This window comes from Cynoglossus semilaevis, chromosome 8, assembly GCF_000523025.1.
Source record: "Cynoglossus semilaevis isolate Cse_v1.0 chromosome 8, Cse_v1.0, whole genome shotgun sequence".
Taxonomy (NCBI): Eukaryota; Metazoa; Chordata; class Actinopteri; order Pleuronectiformes; family Cynoglossidae; genus Cynoglossus; species Cynoglossus semilaevis.
Genome location: NC_024314.1, coordinates 10,418,621 through 10,436,551, shown reverse-complemented (window position 1 = coordinate 10,436,551; position 17,931 = coordinate 10,418,621). Strand labels below are relative to the sequence as shown.

At 38.6% G+C, this 17,931-nt stretch overlaps 1 protein-coding gene across 1 annotated transcript; it reads right to left on the bottom strand.

Annotated features, from left to right (window-relative positions):
• Nucleotides 1-2,501: 2,501 nt before the first annotated feature.
• LOC103382034 (carbonic anhydrase 4-like) lies at nucleotides 2,502-13,298 on the bottom strand. The gene is made up of 13 exons (XM_008314683.2): nucleotides 13,155-13,298; nucleotides 12,988-13,077; nucleotides 11,919-11,985; nucleotides 11,580-11,743; nucleotides 10,247-10,352; nucleotides 10,137-10,166; nucleotides 9,866-10,042; nucleotides 8,733-8,887; nucleotides 8,549-8,638; nucleotides 7,740-7,793; nucleotides 6,261-6,333; nucleotides 4,198-4,361; nucleotides 2,502-2,794 (listed from the first exon to the last, which is right to left on the bottom strand). The coding sequence occupies exons 1-13, from the start codon at nucleotides 13,290-13,292 to the stop codon at nucleotides 2,624-2,626; spliced, it is 1,479 nt and encodes a 492-aa protein (XP_008312905.1). The 5' UTR covers nucleotides 13,293-13,298; the 3' UTR covers nucleotides 2,502-2,623.
• Nucleotides 13,299-17,931: the final 4,633 nt, after the last annotated feature.

Below are 17,931 nucleotides of genomic sequence, written 5' to 3'. Positions count from 1 at the left end.
AATCATAGTGTTGAAATAATCTTAAAAAATAAAACATTCACATGTTTACCGCGGCAGCGTACTCTCTTTGCGTTGTGTTAAATAATGGTGGTAAAATCATCCGCTTGGTATGCCATGTTTTATTTCTGGCATAAAAAGTGAAAACAAAGTTTACACATGTATTCTGTCTTGCTACTGACTGACCTTTATTCCTCTTCTCTCTGGTGCAAACCTCCACCTCTCTAGGTTCTCTTCTAGTTGCTGCCTACTCTCACTACAGATCACAATGTCATCTGCAAACAACATAGTCAATGGGGGACTCCTGTCTGTCATCGGGACCAACTGACTTTCCACTCTTCATCCTTCTCAGGGCTTTTCTTACGTCATCCTTTCTAATCCGATCTACCTTCTTCCTAATAGTCTCTGTTTCCTCAGCTTTATAATGTTGACAGATTTTATTGAAAGGGACCAGAGAACTAAGTCTGGTCTAAGGGTGGTGGCTGCGTTCTCCAGTGGAAAGATTAGTTGTTGGCCGATATCAACTAGCATCTTCCAATCCTACGCCATGGCAATGTGTCCAACATCTGGTATGCTATGGGGATAGTTGGCCTCTTTTTGTCCCTCTCTCACCAGATGAATGCTGGTGCTTTGAGGTTGGTTGCTCTCAGGGGCAAGGAATTGGTGGCATTCCTTTTACTCTCAAGAGCTGCTGCCAGGCTTTTGAGGACCTGGTTGACTCCAGATGTAGCAGCCTTGAGTGAGGCTGGTATTGCAACCGGTCAAGATGTGTTTGAGAGTCACTGGAATTGGGGAGAGGGCACAAGTTGGGTCCTCGCCATACCACACGTAGAGCTATTTTTGGAGACAGGAGCACATTGTAGGTTGCTCTGATGTTGTTTGCCACCATTTCCCAGAGTTGCCTCCAGCTCATGGCCTGTGTTTTTAATAATCTTCTTACAAACCATGCCTGTCCAACAGGTAGTCAGCTTTTACCTGTTAGACCAGTGGTGGGTAGTAACGAGCTACATTTACTCCGTTACATTTACAAGTTTTCTAGGAGTAGTTTCAAATCACTATACTTTTTACTTTTACTTGAGTAGATTTATGAAGAGGAAACAGTACTCCTACTCCGCTACATTGGGCTATACTGAGCTTGTTTATTTTATCAGAGATACTGGATAAAGTTTTAACTATCCAGTATCCAGTTATCTATTCATCCATGTTCCAGGATCTCTACTTTTAATTTGTCAGAAAAAGACTTCCGCTCAAGGTGCTACCGTGTGACTGTATTTAACCAATAAAACATAGCCCTTGCTGTGCAGTCTTGTCACCTGACCATACTCAATCTCAGCAGCGGGACAGGTTATCTTAGAGGCTACTGTGGTCTGCGTAATTGCCCGACTTTTTCCTGGCTTTTTTCCTGTCTTTGATAACAAAAAATGGCAGAATCAATCGTCTGCATTGCAGACGAAGACGAGGAGGCACACCACTGGACTCATATTGAAAGCAGGTTCAGTTTACAAACAGTGCGAAACAGCAGGTACATCATGCGGTGTCTTCTGTGTCTCCCAAAACAAATGGATATTTCAGCATATCTAACCTAAGTAAATATGTTGCGATAAGTTTGACCTAAAATCTTTGTCTGTTTGTTTGTTTGTTTGCTGTGATACGGCCTACAAGCCGGAAATGATAGGCTACCGCGTGTTACGCTAGTATCGTATGTCTGTCTGTGAATGGCTGCGTGTGTATATGTGCGTGGGGGCGCGCGAGAGAAAGAACAGTAGCGAAAGTTGAGAGCAGTTTAAGCCCTGTTGAAGTTGAAGCCCTGTTGAGCCCTGTTGCAGTTTCTCATGTTGAAGCGTGAGTTGGTTATACAGGAGCTGTTAAGACGCTGTTTATGTTCTGTTGTGCTCGGTTTGGCTGATAATAAAGAACCCAACATCCCTGTTTCTGATTACATCTGCTGTGGACAAGCAAAAAGAGAGTTAGCCCCAGAGCTAATGTTAACTTCGGCCCTGGAGCAGATCACTAAGTCTACCCTTTGCATTTTAACTACGGTCAACGTGTAACCAGCCGTGCTACAGGGATTGTTCGGAATTAAAAGTGAAAAAAACAAACATTTTGTGTAACATCTTTTTGTGTAAATATCCCATGTTACAACGTGGACACCTGCAGCTTATAGAGAGGAGCGCCCTACCTACATATGTCAAGTATTTTTTTTTCTTTTTAAATTTGTAGTCAGGAAATTACGTATAGACCACTAAGGCTTTCCATTTTTTTCAATTTATTAACATTTGGTTTAATTAACAAACAGTTTATTACACTGATACATTACAGCTCTAAAATATTTTTCACTTATATGTTACAGCTTTCAAAACTGCTACTTACGCAAAATGTCTTCTGGCGTAATAGTTACTTGTACTGACATACACCAAACAGGATTTTGACTCTTTTGAATCCCATCTTTAAATACGGTTATAATATATTTTAAAGATATTTGATTGAGATAAGCCTTATAACTACAAATAGTCACACAAACATCAATGTATTTTTCTGTTTATATTAAGAAAATCTAAATGATGTACAAAAAAAGATACTTATGTAATAATAATAATTCATTTTCTGTGGAAGGTCAAAATAACTTTCAAAGGTAATGATTTAATGATGCAATGTAAAGACATGGCAGCAACAGAAACAGTGTGGTGATTCCAGGGCCAGCAGCTGCTGATGCAGAGATGTAGACTTTCCTGCCATTGACAGACTGTGATGGCCGAAACACGTTTTCATAACCTGCCCTAGTTGGGAAGAGTTTCATCTGGATAAAAAAAAAGACAAATGTATAAATGCACAATAATCACCATTTCCTAGTCAATAGTAAAGAAGGAGACAATTTTTCCTTCTTTTGTTTGTTTTTAATAATTGGATTGCGTCGTATTATTCACTTTGATATATTGTTGACAAATTCTCACACCTGCCAACTGACCAAATTTGACAATGTTAGCATAATAAAACGCTTAAGGTGTGTAAAAGAAGGTACATTTAAAATGTGTAAAATAAACAAATATTTGTGTCTTTGTCCAGTTTTTATTTTATTTTATTTATTTATTTTTGAGTGGGGGGGACACAGAAATGAACCAAAGGGAGGCACTGCAGAGAAAGCTTGGGAACCACTAGTCTAATCTGACGAAAGGGGCAGTCTGAGGACCTTTTAGCCTGCCTGTCATTGCATATTATTAAAACACATCCTAAACAAAATGTAGTACTTGTATTTCATATTGGTGTGTACACTCGTCAAAATAGTCATACTCAGATATTTACAAGAGGGTAAAGGATGTTACTAGTACTAGTATTCTGTACACACATTAATCACTAAACTTTGACGGTATATATACTGTATTCCCATTATGATGCAACAATGCTGTTGTTGTTATTATTATGTTGTAAATCCATTGCTCACTATCTCTGAATACACGTACTGACAATGCCGGTTCCATTTTTGAATTCAACTAAATTGGGTCTCATAGTCTTGAATTACCTGGAACCTTGCTGCAGCTGCTAAGTCCAAAAGGCAAGTTAAGTAATTGCTCACTATCTCTGAATACACGTACAGACAATGCCAGTTCCATTTCTGAATTCAACTAAGTCCAAAAGGCAAGTTAGGTTAGAAAGAACAATGACGGACTTAGTTGTATTAATTTTATGAATTTTATGAAAGAATGTATGAATTGTCTTTTAAAAAAATGAGTATTTCTAAATAATCCGATATAGATGATCAATTTCCAGTGACAACTACTGTACTTAAAATGAAGTAACTTTATCACCACTAATACGATTGAGGCCATTGTACAGCAAAAAAGTGAACCTGGAGGACACCGTTTTCACCCCCTCACTTTTAGTACGGTATGAACCACATAGCATTCAAAAAATAAACTATTCAAAATGCCAAAGAAAATTGGACATATATGCAGCACGGTTTCAAAAGTTGCATTTTTTGAGTATTGAAGATGGGGAAAAAAGCATTTTGTCTTTTATACATTATACACCTTTTTACATTTTATACTGATATAAAGTTATTTTGCCAATGATGCATTTGATGATGCAAAAAAAAAATTAACTGTCCAAGCACAAGCAGTAGCTGTCAGATGCAAAGTGGAAAACTAAGAAACAGCAATGGCATTCTTTTAAATAAATTGAGTATCATTAGGACCATTTACTCACCAGGTTTTGGTCTATTTTGATGGACTCTTTAAAAACTGTCCAAACCACTGCTTCGTTACATACAGGCGTTGTTAAAGAACCGTTGTAACGATAGTAGATAGCTCTGTCCACAGAACCAAGCAGGTCATCAATGGAAATTTCTTCAGTCACATCAGCCTTTGATCCTGAACAATAAATAGTTCAGTTTTTGTGGTATTTAAATTGCAAACAGGGCAAAAGTTTAAAATGATTTGAAAAATTTAACAATTTAATTTTAACAATTACTTGTTAAAGTCCATGGTTTTTGCAAAAGTATGTGGATGGGGATGCATTAACATTTGACTCAAATACTAGTACTCATGAAAACAGGTGCCAATCTAGTGACCTGATGGTTAGTTTGGGGGTATTTTAACATCAGGGAGGAGGATGAGCAAGGCTTTCTGGAAGATTTTTCTGTATTTACAAAACCCTTTAAGACATACCTCACCACTGAAAACACAGCTTAACTCAACAGATACTGAATTATGTGTGTTAAATTGTTTATTTTATAAATTGTTTATTTTAATCTGGAGTGTTTAAGTGACCTTTTGATTACTGGAAGTCAGTCAAGTTTTCAATTGAAATACACTATTAGTGTAAAAGGTCTGCTCACTTTCAGCCAGTTGTGTTTCCTATGCATGAAGTGTATCTTGTCTTACAGACAAGTTTCAAATTCAATTATTTTGCATAATACAAACATATTTGTCTGTGAGCATTTTCTTGTTTGGTGTCCTCACTGGTCTGGGTTGAGCCAGCACCTTACTGAACAACATCCTATTACTCACAGAGCTGTACCACTTCTATAATACCTAGTTAATTGCATATTTATTATAACTCCATATACAAAAGTATCAGTGATGTTACTCGGTATCAGCAACTTCAGAAATGCTGGTACTACAATCTGTTTGTAAAAAAACGCTATCGCTACAAACCTTTCCTCTTCATGTCTCTCTGTGGTGTCTTTTCTCTAATTACAAACTTGTATTTATTCAATTATTTATTCTTGTTTTTTGCTGTGGTGTCTTTTCTCTAATTACAAACTATCATTAAGATTTATTCTTGTTTTTTGAAAATAAAATGGATTTGGGTGTAGCTCAGAAACTGTAGTAGTGTGGCTGGGTGCACTAAAGTACATATCATGTTGCCTCGGTCCCGAAAGAACGATTAAGTCATACCTAACTACAGGCTACCCAGCTCCTGGTACAGACCGTGGTCATCCCCTGTCTCCTCTACTACAACACCCTTCTTGTATGCCTCCCTATCTGCGCTACGAAACCACTACAGATGGTCCGGAATGTAGCGGTGCACCTGGTCTTCGAGCGTAAAAGGGCACAGGTCACCACTCTATTCGTTGAGTTACGCAGGCTCCCCGTAGCTGACTGCATCACAGTTAAATCACTCTTGCCGACTTAAGTACTCTAATACTCTAATAAAGGCTTATATTACTTCACAACAATTCCCCTCATCTGAGGAATCGCAGTATAATGGCAGTATAATCATCTCGCACAGGACAACTCAGGCTCTTCTCATGGGATGTTCCACACTGATAGAGGCTTTCTTCTAAGAGCTTCATCACTACCAACCTAACAGACAAGAGCTTAGGGATGCACTTCTGGGCCAACAAGCACTGGTGATGAGAGGAAACAGCCATGTTATATCTTTTTACCTATATTATTTATCCTGTTTTCATCTGTGCTTGTACATTGTCAATTTTTTTTTGGTTTTAGGGAACCTGTTGCTCTCATTTAGGTAATTTCCTCTTTAGGTACGTGACAGACTGATCTTGTTTTTCTCACATATTGCATGTACATGTACCCTTGTCTTCCCAGCCTCCAGTGCTAGATCTCTTGCAGTTATCTAAGGCCCTGGAGCATTCTTTGTTTCTCATTTCTTGTTTGACTCCCTGTGTGCCTACTGCTGCTTGTGTTTTCTTCTTTTTTGAGCTGTGAAATTGGGTTCTAATATTAGCCTGACCAACAGAATCAACTACCAAACACTGAGTATCATACATTAAATGTACCAAATGTAAACAAGTTTGCATTTACCAGTTGTGCTTATGGCTGCGAGATAATTGGTTAGTTTCTTCCAGCTTTCCATATCAGATGTGGGATTTGTTTCCTAAAACAAACAATTTAAAACAATTAAAGAACAATTGACATTTCAATACTAAATCGGCATTTCATTTCTCACATGCACATTGTGGGGGCCCAGCAAAGATTAGCACAGCGGAGGTAAGCACAGGTCGAGCACAAACACGTGTCGAACCGTGCCACTGCTCGCGAACCAAAATCTTATTACACCTGAAGAAACTAGTTCGGCATAAAATGGGCAGGATTTTTTGTAAGGAACTTTTTGATGTAAGTTTGACGTAACTCGTTCTTATTTATGCAAAACAACATCCGCACTTCCGCACGGAACAGCGTCAAAACAACAATACCATGACCATCCAGAACCAAAATGGTGGCACAGTCTGACTCTGGAGGGGCGAACAACAACAACAGCGCTCTTCTGTGTTCAACTGAGGTCACTACCCTTTTCCACAAATCTCTGTCCCTATTGATCTCCATGTGCGCCCATCTCACCGATATTGTCAAAACCTAAGTGAAGCAAACTAATTTGGGGCTTTCCATCATTCCGGGTGGATTAACCACAGAATTCCAAATAAATAGTGGTGTTAACAGGGCGTTCAAAGTTAAATTGCGAGCTGCGTGGGAGCATTGGATGACAGAAGGCGAACACACATTCACCAAGACAGGGAGGCAACGCCGGGCGAGTTACGCCACTATCTGCCAAAGGATCTTGGATGCCTGGGCTAAGGTATCAGTCTCAAATGTCTTCAGAGGTTTCACGAAGGCCGGAATCATCACTGAACAGCTAATTAACAGCAACGAGACTGACTCAGATATTGACAAGAAGGATCCGGACATGTTAGATTGTTCCGCTTAATTGTTTCGCTGACTGTTTTGTTTCGCTTAATGCGAAAATAGAACCGTTCATTGATATTGCGCCTTATAATGCGGTGCACCTTATAGTGCGAAAAATACTCTACGTGTCCTGCACAATCCTCACCTACGTCTCTTCCACTCATGACTATTTAGGTAAAACAGTTCCTCCCTCTCTAGTTTAAAAAAGACATGGTGTTAGGATTTTTCTGTGCACTAAAGAACTTTTTTAAATCATATATCTCCTGAGGGATTAATAGTCCATCAGGATAAGGGCTATCTATCTATATAATTTTATATATATGACAGCAGCTTAAGACCAATGCTGAAGATTGCTCCTAAACCTTTGTTTGTTTTCGTACTGCAAATCCCAACCACTGTGCTGCAATAAGTTTTTCATGAAAGATCAAAATGTGTACCCTGGGAAATTATCCAAATCCAGTTAATCGGTGTGAAAACATGTATTTATTCACTTCAAATTATCTGTGAGTGTATATGTAATAGTAAAGGATAATTATTACCATCCCCTAGTGGTAAGAGATGGCTATAAAGAATACAGTCTAGCAAAGCTATATTTCTTACCTCATGATGGCCAGAATCTGAACTACTGCTCCCACTTTTGGTTGTATCAGTTGCCTAGATGAAAAGATGCAAAAAGCTTTTTTGTAAGTTTGTCAGTCTTTTAAGTAAAGAAAATAGTGTTAATTGAGTGTTGCTGAAATGTCAGGTAAAACAAAACTGGTGGGGATAAAGTAGTACTAATACTATACTATATATATATATATATATATATATATATATACATACACATATATATTATATCTTTATTTACTTGAGTACTTACATTTTTTTAACATACCCAGAGTAAATTGAGAATGAATCTTAGGACTTTAATGCAGTACACAACTATGAGCTGCTGTTGCTTAGAAGGTGCCGGTTGTGATTGACTCACAAATCTCTGTTGGACACACCAAATTGTACGTCCAACAGAGTGATGTTTTAATCTCAAAGGGGTCAATAATGTTCTTTTTTAACTTCTGAGTACATTGACAAATCACCCATCTACTTGGCTGGTCCTCAATCAATCATCAATATATGAAGTGCAGGTGATATGCTACCTTTAAGAGAAAATGTTAGAAGGAATTGGTAATTTCATGCCTACGGCTTTGGTGTTCCAAACAATTGAGCTATTTGCGATAGCTGCTTTGTGACAAATAACAGAGCAAATGCAAAGCCTTTTCACAAACAAAGGTGTTTCTATTTAAAGGGTGTATAATGCTGCATCGTCAAACCTATTGAGGTATGATTGAGTTGTGATATTAAAATCAAATAATTCAAAATCAAGTAAATAATAAATGGTTAATAATTAGTTACAAAGACTGCATTGTTACCTCAATGAAGAATCCAAGAACTGCAATGCCATTAGAAGTCTTGAGTGCCTCATCTAAAGTTAGGTCCTTTCTCTTGCTCACTATATGCATCTAATTAAAGACAAAAATGTATCGCATAATGGTGAGATTAAAAGAAATGATGAACTTTGCTTTAGGTGATTCTGCAAAGATGTTTTCAAACCACCTCCATTGGGAACTGTTTAGAATCCACCATGTGTTCTGAGCCCATTGAATTCTCTGATGTTGAACCCCAATGAAAGTGGAATTGAAGTGTGGTGTAGACATGACCCAAACCTCCACCTGACAACTCTACTACGTTCTCCTTCAGCACACATTTAACTGTTTGTTAGGAAAGAACAAAAAAACAATTTGAAGTGATGGCAGTGACCTGAATGCACAAACATGTTCTTCTAACAGTCTTTGAATTTTCCTTTTCATGTTGGAGCTCTTAGGTCAATATGGCCACAAAGGCCCCATTTAAGTAAGGGTGCACTCACACTAGGCAGTTTGGCACGTTTGTTCCGAAAAGTCCAGATTCTATGGCTAGTGTGAATACAAGTCTACTGTGCCTGAGTATGGCACACTTCCCTGGCACGGCACGGTTGATAGATGTGCGCTGAAGCACGGTATACTTGGTCATGCATGACTACAAGCACATTTTCTGCGCCGCCAGTGAGAAGGGAGCATTCGGGCTTCAGCATGGTACAGATCAACTGCCTCTAGTGCAGTACTTCGCAAATAGTGGGGTGGGCCCCCCGTGATGAGGTGCTGGGAGAGGTGTGAGGGGCTTCCAATGGAATATGGTACGTTGTACATAAGTGTACCACTGCTGTAATGCTTGAATGATAACAAGCCTCCAGTCACTAGGTGGCAGCAACTCATACAGTGGTTTGTACAGATAAAAATATACATGTTATCAGGTTCTCAATAGTATTTCAATTCGCAGGGGTGTGGGTCGGAGGAGGAGAGGTGAGTAGCATTAAAACAATTCTGTCCCCAAGGGGGCATGTCAGAAACTATTTGAGAACCACTGCTCTAGTGTGAGTGCACCCTGGTATCTTAGGACCTCAGGACTCAGTTCTAAGCATAGAAGCAATGCAGCTTAGCAAAGTTGTTAACTACAGTGTTAATCCTGAAACTACACATAAATCAGTCTGAGCCTAATATCATGGTATTATGGTTACAAAAATAATTTTAAGGTATACTAAGATTTAAATTAATCTGAAATTAACTACTCTCAATTAATCGATCTTCAAATAAGGTAACTGCAGGTAAATTTAAATTTTAAAAAAGGAAAGATGTGGAAAACTGTCAAACCTGCATGTCCGGTGTTAGTGATGTACTCGATTGAGTGTTTGTCATCAAAATGTTTATAGATGAAGGCATCAAGGTGTTCATCCATCACAATGTTGTGTGTGTCAATGTTAATGGGTGACTGGTGGTCACCTTCACAATAGGAGGAGTCCAAAAGTTTCCATTTTGATGGATTGTAGTCTGTGGGAAAGAAGAAACCCTACGTTTAAGACAGAACTACACAGGATAACAACTATTCTTGGTGTGGTCACTGAACAAACATGTTGATTCATACCACAATGATCATCATAGCACCAATGGGGACCTAAGGAACAAAAACCAATTCTGATTAATGTGTCCTTCTAATTTTTTTAAACAGGATTGAAACGGTATAGGTTGACTCACTGGGGGGGTTGGGAGTTGCAAAGGAGGCAGACACTTGACGTTGGTGGAGATTCTGAGTTGGCCGAAAAACATTGGTAAGTCCTGATTTTGCAGGAAATTGTTGAATCTAAAAACAGAACAAATGAGAAAGGTAAACATTGAGAGGCATTAAAACAAATTCGTAAAAAAAATGTAATTGTAAAGCCTAAATATCATGCGAATCTTTTCTATGAGTATCGCAAACATGAGTATGTTTGTGGTCAGACAAACTATTTTCACATAGGTTGAAGAGGTCCATTAGGCAACTGGACATGAAATGTTCTCAAGAAGACATTTCGCATCTCATTCAAGAGGCTTCTTTAGTTCTAACTGGTGGTGGGGAGTACAGCAAATATATACTGTCAGTGTGACAAAAGATAGACAGTATGTTGTGGTGAGGCAGAAATCCAGAAGCTTTTTCCCCCCCCCCCCACCACATACTGTACTTCCAATTCAAGGAGTCTTTCTACAGACAGAAGCATGGCGTGCCATGGGCTTTCCTCTGTCTCTCATAGTGGTCAATCTTTACATGGAGGTAGTGGAGAGCGGAGCTCTACACTCCTGTGTGGGAACAGCATCCAGTTACTGGTTCCAATATTTGGACGACACTTGGGTAAAATCAAGGTCCAGAAGATCAACAACTTCACCGATCACATCAAAGCAGTGGAAAGGAACATCTAGTTCACCAGAGATGTGAAAAACAACTGCCTTGCACTCCTGGATTGTGCAGTTCACATCACAGAGGACAGATAACTCTACATAGAGGTGTACAGGAAACCCACTCATGCCAACCAGTACCTCCGTTTTGACTCACACCACCCACTGGAGCACAAATTAGGAGTCATCAGAACCCTGCAGTCACGGGCAAACACCATTCCCACCACCAACAGAGGAAAGTTGAGGGAGCAGGGACACATTAGGACAGCCCTCAAGACCCCTTTTAAAAACCAACAAAAAGAGGCCAGCAGAGAGGGAGGACAACGGGAGGGGGGAACGTCGTCATTCCATACATGGCAGGGGGTCTCAAAAAAACTTTGGAGGATCTTTAACCACCACCAGATCCCCGTACACTTCAGACCTGGTAATACCCTGAGACGAAAACTGGTTCACCCAAAAGACAAGACACAAAGAAACAAGCTGGACAATGTGGTATACACCATTCAGTGTAGTGAAGAGTGTACGGACTTTTACATTGGGGTGATCAAGCAAATCAATCAATTAAGATGTACCTTTTGACCATTAGTTTACGTCTATGTAAGCTGAGAATCATGATATGTTCTTTCCAAAATTGAAAGCCCTAATACATTTAACCTACCAGATTTTTGCTGATGCTGATGGGCTCATGAAATACAGTCCATATAACAGCTTCATCGCATGTTGGTGTGGTAAGAGAGCCCAGGTATCGATAGAATTTATTAAGGTCAACATTTCCAATCAGGTCATTAATGGATATGTTATGGTGTAATGAGACCTCAGCATCTAGGGAAAGTTAAAAGACACACAACCAAAAGCTTCATATCAGTGGCAGTTAAGTAATATAATTTATTACAATGCTCTATTTATCTAAACAATAAATGTATTAAAACCTATTTAATGCCTGTTTAGATGATAGCACTAGCAAATGTATTAAAACCATAATCAAACAAATCTGTACCAGTTTTGTTAGTCAAATGTGATGCCAGGTTATTCCAAGCTCCAGATATTTCTCCGTCTTCTGCTTCCTATTTGTAAGCAAAAATAATGTTATTACAATTTTTAACTTTAACTTCACACTTTCACTACATTTATAAGATTGTGTCTCAAACTAAAGGTAGCAGATATTTGTGCCTATAGAGTTTGGTGTGCAATATATTGCTATTGTGAGAGATACACTCATTATGCTGTAGCCCAAGGACCAAGGACCTGTCAGCCAGCACTGGCCGTTACTGCAGACCAGTAGCATCACACCAATTGTTGAAGGATAAAACTTTCAAAATAAAATGTCTTTTAGACTATTATGTTAGTATCAGAAAATTACATATTATTTTGATATAGCCAGCTTATCTAGATTATCTTTTCGGATAACAAACAAAGAAAGTTGGTTCCATAGTGTTAGCACGCCTGCATCAAAAGCAGAGAGCAGAGAGTCCTAGGTTTGATTCCCAGAGGAACCACATGCTTGGGTGCAGCATTTGTGCTGTTAACACAAGCATTTCTGAACAATGGGACCAACAAAGTTCAATTTTTTTTTTTTAAATTAACCCTCTTGTTGTCCTTTGGGTCTAGGTGACCTGGTGGCTGGTAATATGCCTTTGTGTGTGTGTGTGTACAGGTGTGCGTGACAAGGTGCGTTGTGATGATGCTGGGTGTGTACATAATGTGAAGGACAACAGAAAGGTTAAAAAAGTAAATGGATATAAATGGATTCTCTTTGATTTTTTTTACTGGGTCCCACCAGTACGGGGGTATGTATCTATGTTTCCTTATAAAAGCGTGCTCTATGTCTTTTATTTTTACCATGTATATGTAAAATGTGTTGCCAAAGGGTTCAAAATTCACAACAACATACCAAGGTGTAGTATTATGGTTAAAAATATTTTAAAAGGATTGGGTATAGCTATAAAAAAATTATTGGCCGAAAATCTACAAACATACAAGCTACTCTTACGTAAATAAAAACTGTTTTTTTTTTCATGGGAACTCCTAAAGGTGAAGTGCATTAAAAATAGTGTTTGTATACAAACATTTATGAAAAACCCAAGAACTGCAATTCCCTCTGAATCCTTCTTGGCTTCCTCCAAAGAAAGTCCCTTCTTAAGACTGACAATGTGCATCTACAAGAGAACATAAATTAGTGCGATCAAAAAATGATCATAAAAAACAAACTTGCTACGGTTGCAAACAGCAGTACCTCCATTGGATATCTGTGCCCATCAATCATGTGCTCGGAACCAGGATGATGGTCTGTGTCGCCCCAGTGAAAGTGTAGCTGTATTGTGGAATACGTGCCATTAAGTCCTCCACCGCTAATTTCAACATGTTCTTCCATCGAGAACTTCACTATATATGGAAATGGTACAGAGGTAATTATGTTAAACATGAGTCACCAGGGTTATAATAACCTTTACATTAACATGAGTTGTGTTTTGTGAAGCAGTGAACAGTTTTTCTCCAGCATGATGGAATGAAATATTTGAATTTATATGCTAAAATTTAAGACACCATGCTAATACTAAAAACTACTGTAGCGGGTATATCATTTTTTTTTTCTATAGCCAAATAAAAAAATGTTACCATTGACATATTTAAAAAAAATGTATTTTGAATAATGGAATTTTTTCGTTAAAGGGAAATTGCAAATGGTAAAATTGAAGTATTTTCTGGACTATAATTCACTCCGGAGTGTAAGTCGCACCAGCCAAAAAAAGCATAAATAATAAGAAAGAAACATATATACAGTAAGTTGCGCCAGAGTATAAGAAAATAACAAATATGTGAATTGATATATTTCTATAATAAAATGAATATATATTGTTATATATATAATGATATTATATAATTAAATAATATATAAGTTGCACCTGAGTATATCACAAACCCAGCCAAACGATGAAAAAAAAGTGCGACTTATAGTCCGGAGAATGCGGTAGTCTTTGTATTTGCTATTAGCTGCTCACCAAATTTTAGTCCCTGAAAGAAATCGGAAAAAAATTAAACTGTAAACAATTAATTAAAATGATGGCTCTTTGTATTTGCTATTAGCTGCTCACCCAATTTTAGTCCCTGAAAGTGGGACTGAAATGTGGTAGTCCACGTTAACTCAAAAATCTAAAAATAATAAAATAAAATAAATGTTTTTGTGAAATGGACAAAAAGCAGACTAAAATTTATAGCTATGATTGAGATAAAGTGAAACAGGGATGGTTGAAATGAGGACATCAGGAGACTAGGGTCCTGTCTTTACCTGTATGACCATTATTGATCATGAATTTGATGGCAGAGGAGAAATTGATAAAGGCAAAGTCATGCAGGGTAGGATCAATCGTAACATGGCTGGTGTCGATGTCAACAGGAGACTGGCGTTCCTGTCCGCAGAAAGACCCTGACATGCCTGCCCATTCAGTTGGGCCCTGTTCTGTGGACCACAGAGGTTTATCCTTAGAACAATTTTTATCGCAAATCAATTATTGTTTTTATTTGAACAGTAACTCAGATTTCTGTTGTTACTTACCGCAGCCAGTGTAGCACCAGTCGCTTTCAGTGGCTGCAACTAATATATCAACAACATAAAAAAACAATTATTGTAAATTCAATTTTCCTACTTTTTGTCAAACACCGTGCTTTTATCCTGACTTTAACCTCCCTTTAAAAAACATAAGTAGATTCAAGCAGATGAAAAAAAAATCATGTTTTCTTTTAATACGTACACATTTTGTAAATATATTTCACCTCTGTAAACAAACTAAAATGACGTACACATTTTCGACACAACGAGGGCTAAACAGAAAAGCTGGGAGAGTTGATACATCTTTAGAAGAGGAATGTTTTAATGAGTGAGACTTCAATCCTTATCGCACAGCTGCGGACCTGAAACAAGAACGACAATTAATATTGATAATGTCATAATTCATAGCTAATGGAATTAATCTCAACCGAACTACTTTTACATCTAAAATCTGCTCCTGTGCCCTCTTTTTTTCCTCCCTCTTTCTCTCTTTACCAAGGCAGGTGATTACACTGACCCTGGATCAGCCGGAGAATTGTCTCTATGTAAAGGGATTTTTTTTTTTCAAACAAATTCTGCTTTATTTGTACTGTTAAGATCAACTTAGTATAACATTGTCTGTATATACATTCATTTGTTCCCCTGGTAAACCTCTATTTAGGAATATTTTTTACTTTCAAAATCTGTCTCAATAAGTGAATCAAACAACATCTACCACGTTAAAAACAAACAAATAGATATTAGGCGAAAAGAAAAACATTTTAGACAATGAATTTGTGTGCAGAAACAATTCAAGTTAAAGGTTCAGTAACTTACCTTCTGGTTCTGAAATTAAATCCACACAATAAATACGCTTATGTTAGAAGGACGTATGAAGCAAGTAGATAAATTTATGTTTCCAAATCAATGCCTAAGTAAGTAAGAAGTAGAAAAGTGCCAAAAGACAACATCTCAGAGTTGTAGTTATATGGAAGGACATACACTGGGTGGGAGCCTGTTGTGTATAAAACACAAAATCTATGTGGGAACGACATGTAACATGACCACAGACGTGTTGTCAAAATAGGGGTGTTCAGTCACAGGATTCTTTCAGGTTTATATATATATATATAAATTTGCAATAAAAAATCTTTTACAACTACTGATATACTAGACATCATTGGCTGTTTTGTGTGATTAGAAGCGTATTATTGTTTTATTTAAAAGTTTAAAAAAAAATTGCTGATGACTGTTTCATTAGCTGTCTTAGTAAAGTTATAGTTATATTAGGTATTTACCAATTTAAAAATTTGAATATTAATAACACTTAAGAACATTATGGCTTGTAGGTTTTCTTAAAATGTACGTTTGGTGAGTCATATAGCTGAGGGAACGTAGGCCTCTACATGACACCATGTAGGTGAGGCAAAATAAATGTGAAAATAAAAAATAGCATGGGGTGGGAGGTTTCTTTAAATCTTGAGTTATAGGGTTTTTCCTTTTTCTGGTGTAAATAATGATCGATGACATTTTACTGCTGGTTTAACATAATTTCATCTTGATTTTGATCATGAGTAGATTGTGTGACAACAGGTGCATGTTTACAGTAAACTCTGTCCCTTTCTCTGAAAGGGAAACCTTGTGTCTTTGTACATATTTAGTGTAAGCTGTGTGTACACCCACAACATGGAACACTCACAATAATCTCAAACACAGTGTCACGTCTTAGTACATGAAGGTCTTTTACAAACATTACTCAGCAGAAAAAAACAAACAAAAAAAAAGCAAGAAGAACAAGGCCCTCCATTTAAGAACCACACAATGCGTTCTCAAATGGAAAACTCCACTAATTATCAATACAACTGTATAACCATCAACCACAGCTTGTTGTGGCTATGCAGCTTTGACTCTGATTGTGTTGATTCAACACAACACTTTGATTTTGTTCCAACCTCTCTCTGCCAAGTCACACAGAAAGACAAAAGGATTGTTGGTTGTGAACTGACACCTGAAGTCCTCTTACTAGCAAGCAAATACAACAGAGAAGCAGAGGAAAATTGAAAACATGAATTAATACTTAAGTCTAAAACTCTAATATGATATCATCAGCACTTTTTTACATCAGTATTATCTTGTCTATTGTCACTACAGTCATTTCTGCAGCCTAAATGTTATTCCATTACTTGACAGTTGACTACTCCAATTTTATTAATCAGTACAGTTTACGTAATGTCAATATCTACATTGTCATAAGCTTTCATTTAAAAGGTAAAAGACAATCCATCTATAGAGGAGGGAGAGGGTTAGTGTTAGGGATTAGGGAGTATCATTTGAAGTTGTTAGCATTGGGTTCACAAATAATTAAAGAGTTAACCTTCTAGCTCAGGAACGGGCAAACTAAGGCCTGGGGGCTGGATGCGGCCTGTTCAGCTTTTGTATGTGGCCCACCAAACTTTCCCAAATTATATAATTTATTTATATTATCATTATCTTATCCGGGGCCGGGTCGCGGGGGCAACAGTCTGAGACCCCAGACACCCAGACTTCCCTCTCCCTCCAAGACTTGAAAGACAAAAGGATTGTTGGTTGTGAACTGACACCTGAAGTCCTCTTACTAGCAAGCAAATACAACAGAGAAGCAGAGGCCAATTGAACCATCGTGAAAACATAAAAAAGCATGCGATGTAAATGCCTAAGCCACCTCAACTCCTCTCGATGTGGAGGAGCAGCGGCTCTACTTCGAGCTCCTCTCGTGTGACAGAGCTCCTCACCCTATCTCTAAGGGAGCGCTCTGCCACCCTGCGGAGAAAGCTCATTTCAGCCGCTTGAATCCTTGATCTCGTTCTTTCGGTCATGACCCAGAGCTCATGACCATAGGTGAGGGTAGTAACGTAGATCGACCGGTAAATCGAGAGCTTTGCCTATCGGCTTAGCTCCTTCTTCACCACAATGGACGCAGTCAAAAGCCTTTTCCAAGTCCACAAAACACATGTGGACCGGTTGGGCAAACTCCCATGAACCGTCAAGCACACTGTGGAGGGTATAGTGGAGGGATCAAGCGTTCCACGACCAGGACGAAACCGCATTGTTCCTCTTGAATCCGAGGTTCGATTGTCGGTCGGATTCTCCTCTCCAGTACTCTGGAATAGACTTTTCCCGGGAGGCTGAGGAGTGTGATCCCCCGATAGTTGGAACACACCCTCCGGGCCCCTTTTTGAAAAGAGGCACCACCACCCCGGTCTGCCAGTCCAGAGGTACTGTCCTGGACTGCCACGCGATGCTGCAGATACGTGTCAACCAAGACAGCCCCACAACATCCAGAGACTTAAGATAGTCCTCAGCCTCAGCTCCCTCCGCAGACGGCGTGTCAGTGGGATTGAGGAGATCCTCGAAATATTCCTTCCACTTCCCGAAGACATCCTCAGTTGAGGTTAAGATCCCCTCCAGCTCCCCGACCCCGCCACTACCCAACCTGCTGATGTAG